Below are 25,974 nucleotides of genomic sequence, written 5' to 3' on the forward strand. Positions count from 1 at the left end.
ATTGTGTATATATACCACATCTTCTTTATCCATTCGTCCCTTGATGGGCACTTAGGTTGCTTCCTTCTCAAACTCTTCCAAAAAATTGAGGAGGGGGGGAAGCTCCCTAACTCATTCTATGAGGCTGACTTTACCCTGATACCAAAACCAGACAAGGACAACAAAAAAAGAAAATTACAGGCCAATATCACTGATGAACATCGATGCAAAAATCCTCAACAAAATATTCCTCTTCAATCTTTAGCATCCCCCAAACCCAAACTCCTGTTTTTCCCTGACAAATCTGTTCCATCCAATCTTCTATGTCTCAGTTAATAGCAACTCTACCCTTCCTCCCGCTCAATCAAATGAATCAAAAAGTCATCTGGACTCCTCTCTGGTGGTCCACCTTGCATACAGTCCATCAAAACATCCCGTTGGCTTGACTTTCAGATTATTTCCAGCAGTTGACCTGCTTCTCTCCACCTCCACCACTACTACCCGCTCCACCTCTCACCTGAATCATTACAGCCTTCTAATTGGTCTTCTTGTTTCAACGCTTGCTCCTCAAAAGTCTATTCGCTACACAACAGCCAGAGTGGTCCTTTTCAAAGTGTAATTCAGATCATGACACTTCTCTGCTTGAAATCCTTCTGCGGTTCTCTATTTTTCTCAGAGTAAAAGTTAACGTCCTCACGATGGCCAGCAAGGCCCTCCGCGGTTTGTTCCCTTGCTGTCACTCACTCTACTGTAGCCACACCAGCCTCCTCTTCGCTTCTTGAACGTGCCAGGTGTGCCTGGGATCCCTGTATTCACTTTCCTGCTGTCTGGAATGCTCTTCCTCCCTCTCCCCACCAGTACATAATTCACTCCTTCTTCTTCAGGCCCTTGTTCAAATGCCAGCTTCTCAGTGAGGCCCACCCTGATCTCCCCAGCTAATTCACAACCTCTTCCCGAGAACTGCCAATCCCCTTTGCTCTACTCTATTTTTTCTATAATACTTATCACTTCTGGCATTGTATATAATTTACTCATGTATCATGTTATTGTCTCCCTCTGCTAAAAGGTAAGCTCCATGAGGACAGCAATTTTGATCTAGATGGTTCACTAATATATCTCCAGCACACAGAACAGGTCCTGCCACAAAGCAGGGGCTCAATTCATTATGGCCAATGATTGGATTTTCATAAGCATTTCTGTTCTTTCTACAAATTATTTCTCACTCCTGTTAAGCTCTTTCAAATTTACAATAAATCTATCATTTTAAAATTATTAAAATGTTTTCCTTCTCTCCCCCATCTCCCCAGCAGGAGAGCTGTCTTGTATCTTACTCAATCAAAACTACCATGCTGAGTAAGGGAGAATAAGAGAATCCCTAGAAGGTCCCTTTATCCTAAGGAGCAGAGAAAGGAGAAGGTAGCTCAAAGAATTTGGTGGCAAAGCTAAACTATTATCATCTTCAAGGAAAGAAGGTTTTAACAACTGCTGTCAGCCCAACTAAACAATAGAAGAAAGCCAGTATTATCTTTAAGTCCTACTACCTGTTGTGCTGAACTTTAAGCAATTTACAGACTCACATTTACGCCACTCTTCAAATTATATCAACAACAAATGGGTGTTAAGCAACAATAGAGAGAATATGTGTGTGTGTGTGTTATTAATCTACATAAATACCCTAAGTTATCAAGCTCATTTTATTTAAAAAAAATCCTTATTTGTACTCTATTAAGAAAAACTGAAATGACTAAAACAAATCATGCATCACTTACTTTTTATACGTTGCCATCTTCTTTTCTCAATAATCACAAGATATCAAACATATGTTGTAATATTGATTAAAAATAGATGGCATTACATAATATAAACATATGAGAAATACAACAGTGTACTACTTCATAAAACAGTTAATGTCTACAAATAAAGGAAAGATAAATGGAAAAAATAAATAAAATTATCGTGATTGATTCATTTATCACTGGATGATAATCAAAATTATATTGGATTATATTTATCGTTAATAATTATAGATAACATTTGCAATCTTATGTGTAATTTTTACTGTTAAATGAATTCCTTCATAAAAGAGAACTTACTTCAGATTATACATGTCATATTCAATGGAAGACCTTGACACTGCAGGGATCATGTAAAGAAATCCAAGATTTTCATTTTCACGTATTATTTTAATGATTTGCAAGGGATTACGAATGTCGGCTTTAACGACTTCTTCCTGGTCGTGGAAAATGTACTTAGGGTAAGTTGCGGAACTAGTTCTGTAGAGACCTCTTCTTCCAATAGTGGTACGTGGCAGTTTAGGAGGAGAGGGAGAGAACACCTCAGCAGACGGCCGTTGGATCTAAACAAAGGCAATTTTTTAAAAAAATGAGTTTTTGCAGGAAAAATGCTATAAGAAAGTGACAAAATATTAACCTCAAGGACTAATATACTGCCTGGGATGTCTAGGGCTCAAAGGCAAGCATTCTGAAACTGAAAATTTTCCAACTATTGTTGGCAGTGATGTTCCTTCTTGGTACTCCCAGTCCAGTTGTCCATCCCCTTCCCACAAAACAGCCCAGCATTGGCTCCCATTGCCTTCTCCTCTTCTTTAACTCCATGTTTATTACATCAAAATACTACCCGCTCTCTGGTGTTCATGGGAGCTCAACACTCTTTGCTTGGTTGCTCTGCATCTCTCCTGACTGGTCTCTCCCCTCAACCTCTTCACCTTGTTCTGATAACCTTGATGCTTTTACATGAGTGAAATCTTAGACAGCTGTTATCATAACTCATAATAAGCTTTACTTCTGTGCAATTGTGAGGGGTGGTTACATTGAGTATTGGAGATGATCAAGCAATAGCTTTGGAGAAGCATACATGTTATTAACTCATAATTGCCTGTTCTGTAGAACAATGCTTCTCACATTTAAATATGCATATGATTACCTGGGTTAAAATTACCTGTTAAAATGCAGATTCTGTCAGTCAGTCTGGGGTGGAGTCTGAGATTCTGCATTTCTAACCTGCTCCCAGGAGATGCAGATGCTGCTGGCCCATGGACCACACTTGCAGCATCAAGGCTAAGTCCCCACCATGTTCACATACTTGAGCTTTGCTCGATTCCCCAGATCCCGAAGTCTGCACTCTCAGTGCCACTTATACTCCTTTGTTCCTCCCTGACAAACTCTGGGGCAACATCACACACATCCTCTCCTCCTGTGGAGGAAGCTGATAACCGTGTTTGAGGAAATTAGACACTAACTCCAACATGTTACCGCCCAAAAAGGGAGTTCATCTGCCAGCCGCAAGACATGCCAATAGTCAAGAGGCAAGGTGGTAGGAGAAAAAGGACTTTTTATTACAGCTTGCTAGCAAGAGGGAAGATGGCTGACTCATGTCCAAAAGAACCATCTTAAGGGGCACAAAGTCTTACAGCAGTTATATAGGCTGTTGGGTTATAGGGGAGGGGGTTAGGAATGTTGACCTTCTGGTGTTACAGACTGGGAGTGCCACACCAGATCTTTCAGTTTTCATTGATGATGGCTATCAGCATAGATTCTCTGTTCAGGGGTCATCACATTCCTAAGGAACTCAAAAGAACAAAGTTGTCATCTTATCACAGCTGGGAGGTACATGCACATTGCAGGGGTCGTAAAATCTACAGAGCAGTTAGATCTCCTGGAGGGCACATATCCAGCTGGGTTAGTTTGTCAGAGGTCATTCAAAGTTACAATAGGGCTTCTTTTCTACAATATGGCTTCCCTTATGTCAACCTTGTCTTGAGCCGGTATAAAACGTTCATCACCTAGTCTCTCTGACAGTACAGGGGTTAACTGTCTTTAAGATAAAAGAATCACCATCGCAGACCTGCTTTGTTGAATAATTGATGTAAATATATAAATGACATCTTTACTGCCTGTTTGCATAGCTAATAGAGGTTGCCATTTCTACAAGAGATTTACTACCACAAGCTCTGTGGAACAACTTCCCCGGAAAGTTTGCATTCACAGGGATCATTATTCTCCATCTCTGATTAAATATACCCTATTGAATAGGAGTTTGAGAGGAGACTCCTGGAGAGTTCAGAGCCTAAGGAAATACATCTTTTTTTTTTTTTTAAAGATTTTATTTATTTATTTTTCCCCCAAAGCCCCGGTAGACAGTTGTATGTCGTAGTTGCACATCCATTCTGGTTGCTGTATGTGGGACGCGGCCTCAGCATGGCTGAAGAAGCGGTGTGTCGGTGCTCGCCCGGGATCCGAACCCGGGCCGCCAGCAGCAGAGCGCGCGCACTTAACCGCTAAGCCACGGGGCCGGCCCAGGAAATACATCTTTGAACTCAAAAGATAAAATGTGTTTCTTTCACCTATTAGCCAGGGATAGCAGCAACGGCACTGTTTTCTTATGTAAAAGAATAGGCCAAACCAGACACTCAGAACCAGAGAAAATACACATTGCCTTGTCCCAATGTTTCAACAAGGGCTGTAGTCAGCTTAATATTTTTATGAGACTAGAGTATTAATATTTTATCAGAAAATGTATTTGTTTTCTTTATTATATCCTTTAAAAAGTTTTACTGCATTCTAAGTGAAAGATTTCTTCAACATTAGGCCTACACATTTTCATCTGAGTACTTATTTCTAACTATGTAACTCAGTGGGAAGATGTGATTCAATCAATTTAGGTAGTCATGTAAGTTCAGAGATGCGGGGTTGGGGGAGGATAAAGGAAGCATTTATTCATAAAGTGTAGCATACATGTAGTACTCCTCTATGATGGATGCCCAGTCCAATTTGATAAGTCAATTTTCCTTAATTACTGGAAGCAAAGCCTCCAAATCCCCCCCCCCCCCCCCCCCCCCCGCGCCTTTCCTTCTTTCCTTTATCTCCCAGGAAATCCTCATTGTTGCATTTGCATTCTAAACTCATCTTGAGAAATCAATACTCAAATAAATGACCCTCTTCTGAGAGTAAACACCCTTCTCCTCTTATATGGAATGTCCCCTTTCTTTCACATTTCCCTTCAACCCGGAACCCTTTACTGAATTCTTCACTTAATTACAGCTACAACCAAACACTTAACATTCCTTTTCAGTGCCCTCCCTTCATTCAGATGCAAGTAAAATTTCTCTCCTCTTCTTTAAATTCAAGATCTTGAAACCTACTTTATACAAAATGAATTAATTTATGGGCAATCAGATCTTTCCTGGCCCTACTTAGGATAGCTCGTTCTCTCTTTCTACTGCACAGAAAGCAAATTACCTGAGGCTATACAATTTCATACAATTTATCATATGATATTCCCTCAGGATGATATCACCCAAACCCATGATAAGCCTCCTTCCAGCTGGCTTCTCAAGCCCACAACTCTCCCTCTTTAGCTGCCTTATTAACTTTCCACTCACTCCTCCGAGCCCAGTGCAATTCCCTAGGGCAGCTTTTCCTCCACTGAACACCCCCTGGCCACCAGGTGTAAGCATACCTTCTATTCAGTTCTCCATCATTTGGTACCTTATATGACCAATGAGAGCTCTTATCACTCCTCACTGCGCTTGAGGGGTCACTTGTCCATCTCCAGATTCTGCAAGCCTCAAGGACAGAGCCTGTCCTCAACTCCTCATTTCTAGCACTCTAGTCCAAAGCCTGAAAGACAACTAGCACTGAAATGTTTAACAAGCCTCGAAATATCCTCTCAATAAAAAGCTCAGAGAATTCTCGGCTCTATTGGTATTTTTATTGTGGATGTGTCCTCCACATTTTCTCCCACTTCTGTTTCTTTGTTTAATTATCTACAGGTATTCATATAGAGCCATGCTCTGGTGATTTCTCCCCAGAGCTACTATTCACTTATTCCTTGCAAGGTAACTTCCCCACTCTACAACTCTCGCCCATTACAGAAATTGTCTCCCTAGCTGGTTCAGTTTCTATTTTATTGCGCTTCACCAACTTCTTCCAAGACTGCCACTTCAGGGAATAATGATGAGAATTTCATGAAAGTTATAACAACACTCAAAACACTATTATGTCTTCCTTTAATATATAAGAGAAGATCAGAAGACATTGCACAAATGCTGAAACTTTCCTTCATGATTTCCTTTAATGTCCAAATTTTCCTTAAATAGGAAGAACTGAGAAATATTGTATTCCTCAAATCCATTATGCAACCTGGTAAAAAAAGGTTTTGCCACTATTCGTATGAGTTAAAAGCATGTTAGCAATGCTATAGAAAACTAAAACTGAATTAAAAGGATCAATTGAGTACTTTAACACTATACCTGTTGTTTTTTCACAGCATCTTGGTGCTCAGGCAAGTGAACAAATGATTTGGAAGAACTTCTTCCTTTAGTGCTTCCTGGAGGTTTTATGATTCCAGAAGTGATGAACTGAAATCGGTTCTGGTCATATATGTATTCCGGCCTCTTATGATCTTGGTAGACTTTTAGCACTGGCTTTGGGGAACAAAGAGACACGTTAATCTTTCTAATATTGACACGTTATCTGTCTTATTCTTCACTCCCTTTGGACTCTATCCCTGTTGGAAATTGATCTCCTCCCTGGACGAATTTCCTATCTACGCCACAATCACTGTAGCAGCTACTACCATTGTCTGTCCATGGCCTATCGCTTGACTACGACTTTTCTACATTATTTCTGTACTTTAAATACCAACAAATATTTCTAGGAGTAAGGTTATGACAAAAGGGCTCAGGGGCATGAAGTCATATACCCACTAACTGTCCATTGCAAACCCCTACCATTCTCTAAAGCAGCTACTGTGGGAAGGAGAGTACAATCCTCCCATCCTACCCAATAGTCATTAATCACTTCCCATAGTCATAACTGATTGAAGATCTAAAAAAATGGTGACATTATTTTAGGCTAATCTAATTTCAAATTAAGGCAGTAAAAATCCAGCTTTCAACATAATAAACTAATGAATTCATCATAATGGCTTAAAGTTTCTGAGTACTATGAGTTTAGCGTGATAGCTAACCTCTTACATACTGGAGTGAGGAAAAAAAGCTTGAGAGTAAGTACAGGAAACAGCTGTTAAGTTTTCAGATCCATGTAAATTATATTTGGTTTTAGATAAAAATCCTTGAGTCACTCACTGATCAAAGGAAAAGACTAGCTGGTGCTACAGTGATGGGGCTGGGGGATCTCAGTTATGTAACAGTGTGGAAAAGGAATGCAGACCAGAATAACGTTAAGACAGGCAGCAAAGAAAACCATCAAGGAAATGAAAAGGTAATATTAGAAAATATTTGCAAATCACGTATCTGATAAGAGGTTAATATCTAAAATATATAAAGAACTCATACAACTCAATAGCAAAAAACACAAACAATGTGATTAAAAAATGGGCAGAGGATCTGCATTGACATTTTCCCAAAGAAGACATACAGACAGCCAACATGTACATGAAAGGGTGTTCAACATCCCTAATCATCAGGGAAATGCAAATCAAAACCATAACAAGATATCACCTTACACCTGTTAGAATGGCTATTTTCAAAAAGAAAAGAAATAACAAGTACAGGCAAGGATGTGGAGAAAAGGGAACAAAGTGCTATGAATATGCAAGAACTCAGGGAACACTGCTCCCCTCCTGAGGGAATCTACTAGAAAATGAGCTTCGGATAACCAAAATGACTAGAGAGGCACCAACATTAAAATGAGTGGTAGGTGATGAAAAGGTTCTGGAAATGAATAGCGGTGATGGTTGTACAACATTTTGAATGTACTTAATGCCACTAAATTTTACACTTAAAAATGGTTAAAATGGTAAAGTTTATGTTAGGTATTATTTTATCATGATAAAAAAACTGGCGGTGGGCATGCAATATGCACTTAGCTGTGTATGTCACGTAATGACAAAGTTGATACAGTACAGCTATCAAAAACGGGACAGTTTGCCGCCAGCCCCGTGGCTTAGCGGTTAAGTGCGCGCGCTTCCGCGCGCCCCGATGCACCACTTGTCTGGCCATGCTGAGGTTGCGTCCCACATACAGCAACTAGAAGCATGTGCAACTATGACATACAACTATCTGCTGGGGCTTTGGGGAAAAAAAAAAGGAGGATGATTGGCAATAGATGTTAGCTCAGAGCCGGTCTTCCTCAGCAAAAGAAAGAGGAAGATGAGCATGGATGTTAGCTCAGGGCTGATCTTCCTCACAAAACAAAAAAAAACAAAACAACAACAACAACAAAAACAGGACAGTTTGTGAAGAGCACTTGAAAAGGATAAAAACTCACTGATTACGTTATAGCAATGGTTCTTGACTTAGGACAATTTTGCCCCCCAGGACAAAAGTAAGACAGTGACTGATTGGCAATAGCCGAAGACATTTTTGGTTGTCACAAGCAGGGGGATGCTATTGGCAGGTGATGGGTAAAGATTAGGGATGTTGCTAAACATCCTACAATGTACAGGGCAGCCCCCCACAATAAGGAAGCATCTGGGTTAAAATGTCAATAGAGCCAATATTGAGAAACTCTACAGATATTAATTGTACATAAAGGGAAAGCAGTTAAAATTAGATACTGGGGGACATAAATGGGAAGGGAAGAAATTGCTACCTAATTCTAATATTGCTCACAATAGAGAACCAATAGATGATAGCTAAAAAGTAGAAGGCTAAAAGCACTATAAAAGGATTTCAGTACAAAAATACTCGTGAGAATAAAAATAAAAAATTTTCCTAAATGCCAAAAGTACACTCAAAAATCAGGGGGCTATAGGGATCCAGCCCAGTGGCGTAGTGGTTAAGTTCGCCCACTCTGCTTCGGTGGCCCAGGTCTCGCAGGTTCCAAACCTGGGCATGGGCCATGCTGTGGCAGGCATCCCATATACAAAATGGAGGAAGACGGGCACAGATGTTAGCTCAGGGCCAATCTTCCTCAGCAAAAAGAGGAGTATTGGCAAGAGATGTTAGCTCAGGGCCAGTCTTCCTCACCAAAAAAAAAAAAAAAAATCTGGGGGATAAAATATGTCACACAGCAAAAGATGTTTATAAAAGATACACACCATTCTCTCTCTCTTACACACACACACACAAGCATTTATAAAATAAGAACTTAGGTCACATATATCAACCATATCAATAAAGGTATATAGACTTATGGAGTTAATACCAACATAAATTGTTAATTAAAAAGAACAAGTCAGAAAAACGTGTAGTATGACATCTTTTATCTAAGAAATTGGGGGATACAAATTTGCATACATACATACATGTATATGTATATAATTTGTTTATATTTCTAAAAATTGAGAGAAATCATAAAATTAAAAATATATTACTATAGTAGGAAGAAGAAAATAGAGTGAGGTAAGCCATTTTGGTATATAGTTTTGTAGATTTTATTTTGTAACCACTTTAATATTTTACTAATTATGGAACAAAGTTAAATGTTTTAAAAGGCATTACTAGGGCCGGCCCTGTGGCTTAGCGGTTAAGTGCGCGCGCTCCGCTGCTGGTGGCCCGGGTTCGGATCCCAGGCGTGCACCGAGGCACCGCTTCTCTGGCCATGCTGAGGCTGCGTCCCACGTGCAGCAACTAGAAGGATGTGCAGCTATGACATACAACTATCTACTGGGGCTTTGGGGGGAAAATAAATAAATAAATCTTTAAAAAAAAGGCATTACTAAAAGAATTTTAAAAATATGAAGCAAATTAAATGTGTATACAGCTTGTAGCATAACCATACTTAGGGGAACTCTATTGAGTAACTTGGAATACAGTAATTCTACTATACATCCCTAATGGGATATAGTCTTAGGGTACAAAGATTAGCAAAAATAAATTTTAAACTGTTTCAGTAATCATAATGTGGTGGTAGTGTTATTATTATTATGAGACTACTGCCTATGTATTGTGGGCTAAGGTAAATAAACAATCATGCTGGCATCAACCAGAACCAGAATTTCAAAGTTGAAGTAAAAACATGCAAATATAAGAGAGAAGAGGTTAAATTAAAAAATAGTAGTCATGAGTCTGAATTGAAAGTATCACTATGATATATTTTGCCTTATAAAAATTTAAAACTGACTGTTCCTGTCTGATGAACATGTCTAATAACAAGGGCCAATCTAGCGTCAATATTGTAGTCTTTAACTACAATTTTCCACTAAAAATCAGTGCTCCTTGGAGTAATGACTGATTCCATATCTGAGACAGGAAATATACAAAATGAATCTCTACTATCCTGTCATATCATCAAAGAAGGGTGCTATCAAAGACTACTAGGGTCTATTTAAAAAGATGGAATATATTTCCACTGGCCAAAGATGAGATATTTTGACATCAATTATAATAATAATGATTGCAAGTGATTGTAATACATCAAATATATCTAAATATATGAGTTCAGAAAATTCTTTGCTCATCTTTGGAGGATATTAGAAAATCAACTGATTATTTTGAAAACAGAAAAACAAAGGCAAAAAAAATCAAGAATTTGTTCTGCCTAACCAACATAAACTGTAGCTAAGATAATTAGTTAATAAGGGAAACTTTTCTAAAGAAGTATTCCACATGGGCCGGCCTGGTGGCTTAGCGGTTAAGTGCTGGCGCTCTGCTGCTGGCGGCCCGGGTTCAGATCCCGGGCGCGCACCGACGCACCGCTTCTCCCACCATGCCGGGGCCGCGTCCCACATACAGCAACTAGAAGGATGTGCAGCTATGACGTGCAACTATCTACTGGGGCTTTGGGGGAAAAATAAATAAATAAAATCTTTAAAAAAAAAAAAAAAAGAAGTATTCCACATAGTAAATAGAAAGGAAATGATAGAATTTTAACATTTTATAACCTCTAATGAATTAATGGGTCTAGGTAATGATCTTTAATAAATGCTCACATAAAAAGTGAGAGAGGAGCCGGCCCAGTGGCACAAGTGGTTAAGTGCGCGCGCTCCGCTGCGGCGGCCCAGGGTTCGCCGGTTCGGATCCCGGGCGCGCACCAACACACTGCTTGGCAAGCCATGCTGTGGTGGTGTCCCATATAAAGTGGAGGAAGTTGGGCATGGATGTTAGCCCAGGGCCAGTCTTCCTCAGCAAAAAGAGGAGGATTGGCAGATATTAGCTCAGGGCCGATCTTCCTCACATACACACACAAAAAAAGTGAGAGACACCCAGACACTATGTGCCAATTAACGAAAGAACACATAGGAATAAATTTAACCAAGGAGGCAAAAGACCTGTACACTGAAAACTGTAAGACATTGGTAAAAGAAATTGAAGAAGATAGAAATAAATGGAAAATATTCCATGCTCATGGATTGGAAGAATTAATATTGTTAAAAGGCCCATAGTACCCAAAGCAATCTACAGATTCCATGCAATCCCTCTCAAAATTCCAATGGCATTTTTCATGGAAAAAGAACAAAGAATTCTAAAATTTATATGGAACAACAAAAGACTCCAAATACCCAAAGCAATCTTGAGAAAGAAGAACAAGCTAGAGGCATCTACTCCCTGATTTCAAACTATACTACAAAGCTAGAGGAATCAAAACAGTACAGTATTGGCATAAAAACAAACACATAGATCAAGAGAGCCCATGAACAAACCCACACATATATGGTTAATTAGTTTATGACAAAGGAACCAAGAATATACAATGGGGAAAGGACAGTCTCTTCAATAAATGCTGTTCAGAAAACTGGACCACTATCTTACACCACACACAAAAATCAACTCAAAATGGATTAAAGACTTGAACTGAGACCTGAAATCACTAAACTTCTAGAATAAAACATAGGCGCTAAACTCCTTGACATTGGTCTTCAGGTCTCACTAAACTTCTAGAATAAAACATAGGTGCTAAACTCGTTGACATTGGTCTTGGGAATGATTTTTTGGATTTAACACCAAAAGCAAAGGCAACAAAAGCAAAAATAAATAAGTGGGACTACATCAAACTAAAAAGCTTCTGTACAGCAAAAGAAATCATCAACAAAATGAAAAGGCAACCTAGTGAATGGAAGAAAATATTTGTAAATCATATATCTGATAAGGGGTTAATATCTAAAACATATAAAGAACTCATACAACTCCACAGCAGAAAAACAATCCAATTAAAAAAGTGGAAAGAGGATCTGAATAGACATTTTTCCAAAGAAAACATACAGATGGCCAACAGGTACATGGAAAGGTGTTCAACATCATTAACCTTCAGGGAAACGCAAATCACACCACAATGAGATATCACCTTACACCTATTAGAATGGCTATTATCAAACAGACAAGAAATAACAAGTGTTGGCGAGGATGTGGAGAAAAGGAAACACTTGTGCACTGCTGGTGGGAATGTAAGTTGGTACAGCCACTATGGAAAATAGTATGGAGGTTTCTCAAAAAATTAAAAATAGAACTACCATATGATCCAGCTATTCCACTGCTGGATATTCACCCAAAAGAAACGAACACACTAACTTGAAAAGATATATGCACTACTATGTTCATTGTAGCATAATTTCCCATAGCCAAGACATAGAAGCAACCTCTGTGTCCATTGATGGGTGAATGGATAAAGAAATCTCCCATATGATATATGTATATGTGCATACCTGCATATGCACATATACATATATATATAAATATATATCATATGGGTATACACACACATACAATGGAATATTATTCAGCCATAAAAAAGAATGAAATCTTGCCATTTGTGACAAAATAGATGGGCCTTGAGGGCATTATGCCAAGTGAAACAAGTCAGACAGAGAAAGACAAATCCCGTATGATCTCACTTACATGTGAAACCAAAAAAAAAAAACCAAACCAAACTCATAGATATGGAGAACAGATTTGTGGTTGCCAGAGGTAGGGGTGTCAGGTGGGTAGGGGAATTGTGTGAAGGTTGTCAAAAGGTACAAACTTCAGTTATAAGATAAATAAGTCCTGGGGATGTAATGTACAGTATGGTGACTAGTTAATAATACACTTCAACTTCTGTATACACTACAGTGTGCTCACCACCAAAATCTAGTTTCCATCTGTCACCATACAATTGACCCTTTTACTTATTTCCCCCTCCCCACACCCTTCTTCTCTTCTAGTAACCACTAATCTGTTCCTTGTATCTGTGTGTTTGTTTTTGTTTTGTTTCAATTGGTTGTTTATTTTGTTTTTTTTTTTAATATTCCACATATGAGTGAAATCATATGTTATTTATCTTTCTCCATCTGACTTATTTCAGTTAGCATAATATCCTCAAGGTCCACCTATGTTGTTGCAAATGGCAAGACTTTCTCTTTTTTATGGCTGAGTAGTATTCCATTGTGTATATATATGTATACCATACTTTCTTTATCCATTCATCTGTCAGTGGGCACTTAGGTTGTTTCCATGTCTTGGCTATTGTAAATAATGTTGTAATGAACAGAAGGGTACATATATCTTCTCCAATTAATGTTTTTGTGTTCTTTGGATAAATACCCAGAAGTGGAATATAGTCATGCATCACTTAACAATGGGGATACATTCTGAGAAATGCATCGTTAGGCAATTTCATCATTGTGCGACCATCATAGAGTGTACTTACACAAATCTGGATGCTATAGACTACTACACCCCTAGGCTATATGGTACTAATCTTATGGGACCACTGTTGTATATGCAGTCTGTCATTGACCAAAACGTCATTATGCAACACACACATTATGCAGTAGCTGGATCATATGATGATTCTATTCTCAATTTTTTGAGGAATCTCCATGCTGTTTTCCATAGTGGCTGCATCAATTTACATTCTCACCAGCAGTGTACAAGGGTTCTCTTTTCTCCACATCCTCTCCAACCCTTGTTATTTCCTGTCTTTTTAATAATAACCATTTGGACAGGCATGAGGTGATATCTCATTGTAGGTTTGATTTGCATTTCCCAAATAATTAGTGATGTTGAATATCTTTTCATGTGCCTGTTGTTCACCTGCATATCTTCTTTGCAAAAATGTCTGTTCAGATCCTCTGCTCATTTTTTAATTGGGTTGTTTGGTTTTTTGTTGTTGAGTTGTATGACATTCTTTATATATTTTGGATATTAACCCTTTATTGGATGTATGATTTGCAAATATCTTCTCCCATTTGGTAGGTTGTCCTTTCCTTTTTGTTATGGTTTCCTTTGCTGTACAGAAGCTTTTTAGTTTTATGTAGTCTCATTTGTTTATTTTTTGTTTTGTTTCCCTTGACGGAGGAGACATATTCAAAAATACACTGCTAAGACCAATGTCAAAGAGTGTACTGCCTATGTTTTCTTCTAGGAGTTTTATGGTTTCAGGTATTACATTCAAGTCTTTAATCCATTTTGAGTTAATTTTTGTGTATGGTGTAAGATAGTGATCTACTTTCATTTTTTTTGCATGTGGCTGTCCAGTATTCTCAATACCATTTATTGAAGAGACTTTCCTTTCTCCATGTATGTTCTTGGCTCCTTTCTTGAAAATTAGCTGTCCATAGATGTGGGAGTTTAGCTTTGGACTCTTAATTCTGTTCCATTGATCTGTGTGTCTGTTTTTCTGACAATACCATGCTGTTTTGATTACTATAGCTTTGTAGTATATTTTGAAATCAAGGAATGTGATACTTCCAGCTTTGTTCTTCTTTCTAAGGATTACTTTGGCTATTCAGGGTCTTTTGTTGTTCCATATAAATTTTAGGATTCTTTGTTCTATTTCCATGAAAAATGTCATTGGGATTTTGATGGGGATTGCATTGGATCTGTCGATTGCTTTAGGTAGTATGGACATTTTAACTATGCTAAATCTTCCAATCTATAAGCATGGAATATCTTTCCATTTCTTTGTATCTTCTTCAATTTCTTTCAACAATGTCATAGTTTTCAGTGTACAGATCTTTCACTTCCTTGGTTAAATTTATTCCTAGGTATTTTTTATGTGTGTGATTGCAAATGGTACTGTTTTCTTGATTTCTCTTTCTGCTAGTTTGCTGTTAGTGTATAGAAATGCAACTGATCTTTGTATATTAATTTTGTACCCTGCAACTTGACTGTATTCACTGATTATTTCTAATAGTTTTCTGATGGATTCTTTAGGGCTTTTTATATATGGAATCATGTCAATCTCAAATAGTGGCAGTTTTACTTCTTCCTTTTCAATTTGGATGACTTATTTCATTTTCTTGCCTAATTAGTCTGGGTAGGACTTCCAGTAGTCGAATAAGAGTGGTAAGACTGGGCATGCTTGTCTTGTCCCTGTTCTTAGAGGAATATTTTTCAATATTTTACCTTTGAGTATGATGTTAGCTGTGGGTTTGCCATACATCGCCTTTATTATGTTGACGTACTTTCCTTGTATACCCATTTATTGAGAGTTTTTATCATAAAACACATCAAATGCTTTCTCTGTATCTGAGATAATGATATGATTTTTATTCTTCATTTTGTTAACATGGTTTATCACATTGAATGATTTGTGGATATTGAACCATCATTGCAGCCCTGGAATAAATCCCACTTGATCATGGTGTATGATCCTTTTAATGTATTGTTGTATTCAGTTTGCTAATATTTTGTTGAGGATTTCTGCATCTATGTTCACCTGAGATATTGTCCTGTAATTTTCTTTTTTTGTATTGTCCTTGTCTGCTTCTGGTGTCAGGGTAATGTTGGCCTCGTAAAACAAGTTAGGTAGTGTCCCCTCCTCTTCAATTTTTTGGAAGAGTTTGAGAAGGACGGGTATTAAATCTTCATTGAATGTTTGGTAGAATTCACCAGGGAAGCCATCTGGTCCTGGACTTCTGTTTTTAGGAAGGTTTTTGATTACTGTTTCAATTTCTTTACTAGTGATCAGTCTATTCAGATTCTCCATTTCTTCTTCATTCAGTTTTTGAAGGTTGTATGATTCTAAAAATTTATCCATTTCTTCTAGGTTTTCCAATTTGTTGGTATATAGCTTTTCATAGTAATCTCTTATAATCCTTTGTATTTCTGCATTATCCATTGTAATTTCTCCTCTTTCATTTCTGATTTTATTATTGGAGTCCTCTTTTTTTCCCTTAGTGAGTCTAGTTAAAAGTTTGTCAATGTTGTTTATCTTTTCAAAGAACTAGCTCTTAGTTTCATTGATCTTTTCTATTGTCTTTTTAGTCTCTATTTCATTTATTTCTGCTCTGATTTTTATTATGTCCTTCCTTCTACTAACTTTGAGCTTCACTTTTTCTTCTTTTCCTAGTTACTTTAGGTGTATTGTTAGATTGTTTATTTAAGATTTTTCTTGTTGTTTGAGGTAGGCCTGTATTGCTAAAAACTTCCCTCTTAGTACTGCTTTTGTTGCATCTCATAGACTTTATGTCATATTTTCATTTTCATTTGTCCCCAGGTATTTTTTGATTTCTCCTTTGATTTCTTCCTTGATCTGATAGTTGTTTGGTAGCATGTTGTTTAGTCTCTACATAATTGACTTTTCCAGCTTTCTTCTTGTAGTTGATTTCTAGTTTCATACTGTTGTGGTCTGAAAAGATGCTTGATATGATTTTAATATTTTAAATTTATTGAGATTTGTTTTGTATCCCAACATATGGTCTATTCTTGAGAAAGTTCCATGTGCATTTGAGAATATGTATTCTGTTGCTTTTGGATGGAATGTTCTATATATATGCATTAAGTCCATCTGTTCCAATGTTTCATTTAAGGCTGATATTTATTTGTTCACTTTCCTTCCAGATGATCTATCCATTGATGTAAGTGGGTATTAAAGTCCCCTACTATGATTGTGTTGCTATTAATTTCTCCCTTTAGGTCTGTTAATAATTACTTTATATATTTTGGTGCTCCTATGTTAAATGTACATATATTAATAAATATTATGTCTTCCTGATGGATTGTCCCCTTTATCATTATATAATGTCTATCTTTGTCTCTTTTTATCTTTTTTGGCTTGAAGTATATTTTGTCTGATATAAGTATAGCTACACCTGCTTTCTTTTGGTTGCCATTTGCTTGGAGTATCATCTTCCATCCCCTCACTTTGTGCCTATGTTTGTCTCTAGAGCTGAGATGGGACTCCTGGAGGCAGCATATGATGAGTTTTGTTTTTTAATCCATCCAGACACTCTGTGTCTTTTGATTGGTGAATTCAATCCATTTACATTTAGGGTGATTATTGATATACAGGGACTAAACACTGCCATTTTATCTTTTGTTTTCTGGTTGCTCTGTATCTCTATTATTTCTTTTTTCCTTGTGTTTCCATCTGCTATTTCAGTTTGGCGGTTTTCTGTGATGTTTCTCAGTTCCCTCTTTTTTTATGTTTCATGTCTCTGCGCCTAATTTTTGTTTCACGGTTACTATGAGGTTTGTATAAAATAGCTCAAAGATAAGATAGTCCTTTTTCTGCTGATAGTATCTCATCTTCATTTGCCTATACAGGTTTTGTACTTCTCCTTTTCCTCTTCTATGTTTTTGTTGTTGCAAATTAACCCTTTTTATGTTGTGAGTTTGTTACCAAATGTAAGTAGTTATAGTAATTTTTAATGCTTCCTTACCCTTTAACTTATATGTTATAATTGTTTACCAATTTTTTCTGATATAGAGTTGCAATTTTCTGATTCTGTTTGTCTATCACTTTGTTCAAATTTTTGTGTACCTTTGCCTTTTTATTTCAGGTAGGAGAGCTCCTTTCAACATTTCTTGTAAGGTAGATCTGGTGGTGATGAACTCTCTCAGCTTTTGTTTGTCTGGGAAAGCCTTTATTTTTCCTTCATATCTGAAGGATAACTTTGCTGGAGTTTTTATCTTTCAATATTTTGAATATATCATTCCTATAGAAATTTGTTGGTAGCCTAATAGGGGTTACCTTGTAGGTTATTGGTTTTTTTCCCCTGGCTGCCTTTAATATTCTTTCTTTGCCACTGACTTTTGACAATTTTGCTATCACGTATCTTGGAGAAAGTCTTTTTGCATTAAGATAATTGTGTGTTCTATTACCTTCATGGATTTGTATATCTAGTTCCTTCCCCAGGTTTGGGAAGTTCTCAGCTATTATTTCTTTAAATAAGCTCTCTGCTCCCTTCTCTCTCTCTTGTCCTACTGGGAAACCGATTGCCCTTATGTTGGCCTTTCTAATGGAGTCAGATAGTTCTCACAGAATTTCTACATTTTTTTAGAATTTTAGTTCTCTCTCCTCTCTACTTGCATCATTTCTAGGTTTTTATCTCCAAGCTCACTAATTCTCTTCCTATGGTCTGCTCTATTTCCAATGCTTTCTTTTTATAATTTTTTTTCCCCCAAAGCCCCAGTAGATAGTTGTATGTCATAGCTGCACATCCTTCTAGTTGCTGTATGTGGGACGCGGCCTCAGCATGGCCGGACAAGCGGTGCGTAGGTGCGCGCCCGGGATCCGAACCCGGGCCGCCAGCAGCGGAGCACGCGCACTTAACCGCTAAGCCACGGGGCCGGCCCTCCAATGCCTTCTAATGCAGTCTTCATCTCATTTAGTGAGTTCTTCAGCTCCAGAATTCCTGTCTGGTTCTTTTTTTAGAGTTTCAATGTCTTTGGTAAAGTATTCCTTCTGTTCATTAATTTTATTCCTGAGCTCATTGAATTGCCTTTCTGAGTTTTATTGTAGCTCATTGAGTTTCTTCATGACAGCTATTTTGAAGATCACAATCTTCCATGACTTCATTTGGTTTGTAAAGAATCGTTATTTCCTTTTTGTGATGCCATGTTACTATGGCTTTTCATGGTACTTGATGAGTTATTCCTCTGCCAGTGCATTTGTCATAGCAAACACTTTTATTATTTAGGTATAGCTTTGTTTTGATTGCAACTATTCAAGCAACTGGTGATTAGAGACCTTTTTTTGTTTTTCAGTGAGTGGCTCTACAGCACTAGTTTTTGGTTTCTCTTACCTGAGCTGCCTCTGCCTATATTTGAGGATTGGCACTTTCTACCCTCCACCGCCTCTATTAGGGTTGTCGTCAGTACCCTCATTGTCAATGCCTGCACCTCTGGGGGTCACTGTCACCAGTGTCACTGTGGTCTCTGGCTTTGCTGCTGGGGGCACAGGGATGGCAGGCACCTCTGCCACATCTGGGATCACCTGGGTTGCAAGCACTGCACCCATGGTGGGAAGAGGGGGCGGGCAAGAAGGGAGCCACTTTCACCAGGTGCCACTTCCACTATTGCCTGATTCCTTGTGGCTGCAGGCACTGCTGTAGTCAGGAAGACAGAGTCGTGTGCATGCCTCTGCTGCTGATACCAGGTTCTGAGCCACAACCAGGGGGGTCGAGATTGCGGGGCTCCACCTCTGCTGCTGTCCAGTTCCCTGCGGCCACAGGGGCCACTGTGGGTGGGAGGCCAAAGTCATGTGCATGCCTCCACTGCTTCTACGGGGCTCTGAGCCACAGCTGGGGGCTCGGGGTTGCAGGGCTCCACCTCCTCTGTTTCTTCATTCCTTGTTGGTGCAGGCACCACTACAACAGGGACACCATAGTTGTGTGTGTGCCTGTGCTGTTGCTACTGGGTTCTCTGGGGTTGAGGGTGGTGGCTGAGCCACCGAGGACATGGAACCAGGATTGTGGGCACTGCCTCCGCTGTTCCCCGGTTCACTTCCTCTATGTGCTCCAATCCACCCCCCTTGGTATGTACCAGTGTTTGGATCTCTCCAACATCCTTGTATGTTGGGCAATGTAGTTGAGTTGTGGATGTTGAGCTGAGTTATGGATGTTTTACTCATTGTAGTCTGAAGAGGAGAGACAAAGGGAGTATCTCATACTGCCATGATGATGACATCACTCAAAAATAACTTTTAAAGTAATTTTTAAAGAAAAGTATTTAAGAAGCCACTAGATAATTTTAGTTTTACAATCTTGCTAAGTGGAGGGCCTAAGTATTACATAAAACTCAGAAGACATACATTCAACTACATAAAAATTAGAAATTAAAACAAAACTTAAAAACTTTTATAATGCTTATCATAGATAAGGGGCTGATTTTCCTAATATATGAAAAACTCATACAAATCAGTAAGAAAAAGGCTAACTACCCAATTAGAAAAGAAGACATGAAGATTCGTATATTCACAGAAAGAAATACAATGACTCTTAAACACATGAAAAGATGTTCAACCTTATTCAAAAAAGAAACGCTAATTAAAATTACTCTGAGATATCGTTTTTCTTCTTTTAGTGTAGAAACATTTACTACCTCAAATTACAAATGCACATATATTTTGACTTGGCAATTCCATTTCTAGGAATTCTGCCTACAGATATAATCTCACATGTGTGAAACGACATATATACAAGATTATTCATTGTAACACTGTTGTCACAAAAATATTAATTTCAAAATCTAATGTCAAAAAATATGAGGTTTACTAAATAATTATGGTGCATTCATCTATGATAGAATAATATGAGCCATAAAATGAATTGATAAAAAAAGACCTTTTTAAACTGATACGAAATGATCTCCAAGCTATGTGTTAAGTGAAGAAAGCAAGAGGTAGAAAAGTTTGTTTAGTGTGCTACCATTAGGCTTATACAGCACAATACATCTCTGAAAGGATACATAAGAAACTGATATCATTGGTTGCCTCCAGAAAAGGAAACTGGATGGATGAGAGACAGTGGTAGAAGTAGACTTTAACTGTATAAAGTTACTTTTTTAAATGAATTACTTATTTAAGAAGGTTAATATCCATAATATATATTTTTAAAAACCTCAAAAACTGATAGGAAAAAGGTAAACAATCTAATTTTATTTTTTGTTTTGTTTGTTTTTTTGTGAGGATGATTAGCCTGAGCTAACATCTGCTGCCAATCCTCCTCTTTTTGCTGAGGAATATTGGCCCTGAGCTAACATTTGTGCCCATCTTCCTCCATTTTACATGTGGGACACCTGCCACAGCATGGCTTGATCAGTGGTGCATAGGTCCACACCCAGGATTCGAACCTGCAACCCCTGGGCCGCCGAAGCGGAGCGTGTGAACTTAACCACTACGTCACCAGGCCGGCCCCAAAAAATCTAATTTTAAAGTGGACAAAGGTTATGAACAGAATCCACAAATAAGTAACATATGTACCAATGAATGAATGAAAATATACTTACCTTCATTAATAAGACTCAACTTACAACAACAACATGATGCCATTTTAACCTATCAGTCCAGCAAAAATAAAAGAGCTGATAGCATCAGGTTGGCAAAGATGTAAGTAAACAGGCCCTCTCATATACTGTAGGTGGAGAGGCAAACTGGTTAAACCCCTGAGTACAATTGGGCAATATTTTTCAAAATTAAAAATGTACATATTCTATGACCTCTAAAATGCCACTTCTAGGAATCAAACTTTTATGTACAAAAGCAAGGCCATTCAGTGAAGCAGTACCTGTAACAGCAAAATAAGAACAACCAGAAAACAAAAGGGAAATAACCTGAACTCCCATCAATAGGAGACCAGTTAATGGATACTATATTATGACACATTCATGCCATAAAACACAGCGCAGCTGTAGAAAAGATACCTCTGTATGCACGGATTGGAGAGATTTCTAGATATTTAAGTGAAATAAGCACTTTGAAGACCAGTATGTACCTGTATAATCTTACTTTAAAGCTATATATGTTTATACATGCACATACACATATATACATATATATTTGAATAAATATGTAAAGCAGCCCGAAGGGCAACCACTAACAGTAGTTAATATCTGCGGGTGGGAGTGAGAACTTGCACTTTTTACTTTACGCACTTTCACTGCTTCTTTACATGGATTTATAATTATTCAAGGGCATAAATGGATTCTTAAAATTAAGTATTTTCAGACCTGCACAAAATTGTTCAGGACATTAGGCATTTACTTTGAAAATAATGAAACTATATAACTATATATAAAACTATATATATTACTCTTACTGAAGTTCTCAGTTTTAAGTAGTACCCTAATATATCTAAAAGAGCCTTATAGAGTTAAGTATCTGTATTGTACACAATCCAGGGCAGATTTATCTGCTAGAAAACTTTGTTCACCACTGTATCCCCCTACCTCGTACAGTGCTTAGAACTCAACATTTTTTGAGTACATAATTGTGTTTACAACTTCATAAACAAGTCTTAACTTTTAGGTTTTCATTCCTTCTTTGTTAATTAAGAGTCTAAAAATTACTTCCAATCCCCAACGCAATTTTCTGCAACTTCCTCTGTAACCAAAAGTGGCTAAAATGCTAGTTTTCACACTTACCAGAGGCTCAAGTTTTACAGGCTGCTGCTGTTTTCTTGTCCGTTCCTGAGCTTTTGTAGAGTGCCTAAATATCAGGAATTGTGTCTCAGATTCACTTTCTGTGGGTACTACAAAATTCAGTCTTCCCTTTGCTTTTATACTATTCAGTCTTGTAAGCATTGGATTATCCACCTGCTCTTCGATATTTTTCAGGTCGAAGTTACTCTTGGAGGGATGAAAAGTCATCCTCACTTCTGGAAAGTGTAGAATCAGGAAAAGAGAAATGAAAAGTAGAGCAAAGGACTAGGGAAGAGCTGGGAGAGCTGACTTTGCTTGTCCCCAAAGAAAACTCATCGAAGTTACCCCATTCTTCCCAAACTGAGGACTTGAACCAGGAATGAAAATTAGGGACTTTGGCCTTCAAGAAGCCCTGTAGCTGGGGTGGAACCCAGGAATTTGCATTTCTAACAAGTTCTTGGGTGGTAATGCTGCTGCTGCGGCCACTGATTTGGGGACCACACTGGTCTAGATTTGGAAGCACGAAAAGAAATGCAATTAGTATTAAGATCAATGTTTCTCACACTTGAGTACTCAAATATCTCCTGGGAAGCTTGTTCAAAATGCAAGTAATTCTAACACAGGCCATCTGAGAAATACAACCTATGTACTCATGAAGAAAACAAACAAAGGCAAACAAGAGTTGAGGGCTAACTCCTAAAGCAGTGCTTCTGGAGCTTTTATGGGCATGAGAGGCACTTGAGGAGCTTGTTAAAATGCAGATTCTGATTCGTACACTTTGAGTAACGAGGTCCTAGAACACTAGAATTATGAGCCTTTTGCAATGGTCTTGCATCCTCACCACGACAACCACTCCCACCCCACTAGATGGGTGGAGAGAGACTTCTTTTTACAATAGTACTACAGCACATGAGGTCTTGAACCAGGTGTCAGCAAACCTAGGTTTTAGTCTAGATCTGTGCTGGCCAATCAAAATATAACGCAAATATCCTATGCAATTTTAATTTTTCAAGTAACCACATTCAAAAACACAAAAAGAGAACAAATGAAATTAATTTTAATAATGTGCTTTAATTAACATATCCAAAATATTATCATTTCAACATGTAATCAATATAAAACTTATTCGTGTATTTTATTTTTTGTTACTACGTCTTCGAACTCCAGTATGTATTTCACATTTAGAGCACATCTCAGCTCAGACTAGCCCCATGGCTAGTGGCTACCATATTGAATAGCGCAGGTCTAGATCTGAACGGTCAGTGTGAGATCTCTTGATATCTTGATTTAAGATATCTCTTGATATCTCTTGAGTCTCTTGATATCTCTATTCTTCACTTTCTACCCCTCTAAAATGATAGGTAGGTAGTAGGTAATCACTGAAATGCCCTCCATTGACTTGCTCTGCCTCTCTGAACCTTTCCGCTCCGAAAGCCATGCTAAGTCTCCGGCCTAGAAGTGGGAGCCCAGCCCCACAGCTCACTTCCGCAGGACTCACCAAGTCAGAGTAGAGCAGCCGCCGCCGCCTAGGGTCTCCAGAGACAGACCAAAGCCGCGTCTGGGAGTAGGAAGCTCGCTCTAGTTGGGAATGTTTCCCGTTGCCTAGCAGCCACCAGACCTCCACCGATGCGCACTGCGCCTGTGCACGACTTGTTGCCACTGGCAACGCCTCACCAACCGCAGCTCTAGGTTCAGGAGCGCGCCGGGCAGTGGAGCCAATCGATATCCCGGAACGTTTCCTACGTCGCTGATTGGTGGAGAGCGCGCCCTCGACCCGCGTAGTTCCCCCTTCGCGCTGGGAACCGAGCGCTGCCTAGGCGGGGAGGCGAGGCAGCCAAAGGAGGGAGGTAGTTCTGTTTGTTCCTTCGCTTATCACCCGCTCAGGCTCCTTGTCCCTCCTTCCTCCTGCGGGAATCTCTTCTGTTTCCTCTCAGGAGGCTTAAGACGGACTTGACTGACGTTCGCTTTAACCTTTCTCTGCTTGGATGAATCAGCAGTCTCTGGAGAGGGAGGTGCGTTGTGTAGACAGTTCGGGTCCCAGTCTCGAAGGGAGAGATCGGTCCTGCGTCTCTTTCCCAGCAGTCACTCCCAGCAGTGACTCCTAAGGCACAAGGAATGTAGGCTCTTCTGCTCCAACTCCACCGTACTCTTTCGACTAATGTGTTTTCCACCTGGCAGGTAACCTAGTGTCAGTCATAGCGTGAGCCATATTCCCGCACTCTATTTACCAAAGCAGACTCTGGATCTTCTCCTGGCGTTTAGACCCACCTGATTAAGTCCGCAAAGGACTGCTGCTAATGCTGCATGGAGGCGACCCCACCGACGCCCGGTGCAGGTTGCTTACAGAAGATGCCTTATCCCAGTTAGTCATCAGGGGAACCAGCCCTTTCACCTGCCTTGTGGAAATGTTACATCAGATGGCAAGGTCTTGGTTTTCAACCTTCTCTCCAAAATCATATAATCACCATTGGAACTCATTATCTTCTTTTGGTCTCTCTTTTTTTACTTTGATATTTGTTTCTTGCCTTGAATGCTAAGGCCTATATGAAGTGTTTTACATATCATACTCACAACCTGCATTTTCTCAATCTTAACATATTCAGGTATGTATTTCATATGCTGAGTATGAGACCACCTACAAGGTAGAGAACCATATAACAATAGAACTGGAATGGAGATTACAGATCACTTAATCCAACTTCCCCATTTGATTAATAAGAGAACTGAGACCCAGAGAGAGAGCAAGTGATTTACTCCAGGTCAGGCAGCCCAGTCGTGGCAGAGAGAAAACTAGAGTACAGGTCTCCTAATCCCTAATCAGGAACTGGAAACAGCAAGAAAGTAACTTCAGTTTAGAAACAATTCAGAAAAACCTCAAATGTAGACATAATAAATAATAATTCTCCAGAGATGAAAGGTATACACAAAGCCAATCAATGTGAGCCAATAAAATATAATAATTTATATAAACTAGTAATGCACAAGAAATTCAAAGCCAACTCAATACATCAAAGTGTAAAATTATAATACTATGCCATGTTAGACACATGCAAAAAATACCTTTCATTTCAGATGTGCAGTGAATATTTTAATCTGTTCCCTTCAAAGTTTATGTGGTGGAGACCAAGGCTATTGCTCCTCAGTCCCAGAATTCCTCTTTTAGTAGGTGAAGGTGACTGTATTCTAATGTTACCTTATGCACTGCACCTGAGAGCATTCAAGTGCCAAGGAGAATGAGAGGTGGAAGACACAAACACATAGAGTTTTATGAAGATTTTGCTGTATTGAACACTACTCATCAAATCTCTCTAGGCTTATTTTTTTAATGTGGCAAGGTGTCATCTTCATTATCAACTGAATACTAAATCAATAGAGACAGATGAGAGCTTTGTGTATAGCCTGTTGATTTTTTTCATAGTTCCTATAAATAACAATATTTGTTACTATTTATTGGGTGCTCCCTATGTATTAGGTATTGTGCTCTATACTTTGCCTTCTTTCTCTCAAATACTTCCAACAAACCTGAAATCCCATTTCATAGCTAAAGAACTAGGCTATGAAAGGCTTACAAGAACTAGGTTATGAAAGGTCATATCTTTAACAGTAAAAGTAAAAGTGGTTAAAATTTATTGAGCATTAAAGTAAGATTTATATGTCAGGCCTTTTGTGAAGTGCTTTTCACCATTACAATAATTGTTGCAACAACTTTATATTATTTCAAATGTATTGTTGTACTTACTCCACTAATAGAGAAACTGAGGCTTAAAGAGGTCATGAGACTTACCCAA

General features: G+C 38.5%; 1 protein-coding gene across 1 annotated transcript in view; it reads right to left on the reverse strand.

Annotated features, from left to right (window-relative positions):
• DNAH6 (dynein axonemal heavy chain 6) overlaps positions 1 to 23,772 on the reverse strand; it is a 261,696-nt gene extending 237,924 nt beyond the window's left edge. The window contains exons 1-4 of the mRNA XM_058550814.1: positions 23,685 to 23,772; positions 22,190 to 22,422; positions 6,251 to 6,424; positions 2,073 to 2,335 (exon numbers count right to left, since the gene is read on the reverse strand). Coding sequence (XP_058406797.1) covers positions 2,073 to 2,335; positions 6,251 to 6,424; positions 22,190 to 22,414 — 662 coding nt within the window. The 5' untranslated portion in view covers positions 22,415 to 22,422; positions 23,685 to 23,772. The remainder of the gene's footprint in view (positions 1 to 2,072; positions 2,336 to 6,250; positions 6,425 to 22,189; positions 22,423 to 23,684) is intronic.
• Positions 23,773 to 25,974: the final 2,202 nt, after the last annotated feature.

The sequence above is a fragment of the Diceros bicornis genome, chromosome 12 (genome assembly GCF_020826845.1).
Source record: "Diceros bicornis minor isolate mBicDic1 chromosome 12, mDicBic1.mat.cur, whole genome shotgun sequence".
Lineage (NCBI taxonomy): Eukaryota > Metazoa > Chordata > Mammalia > Perissodactyla > Rhinocerotidae > Diceros > Diceros bicornis.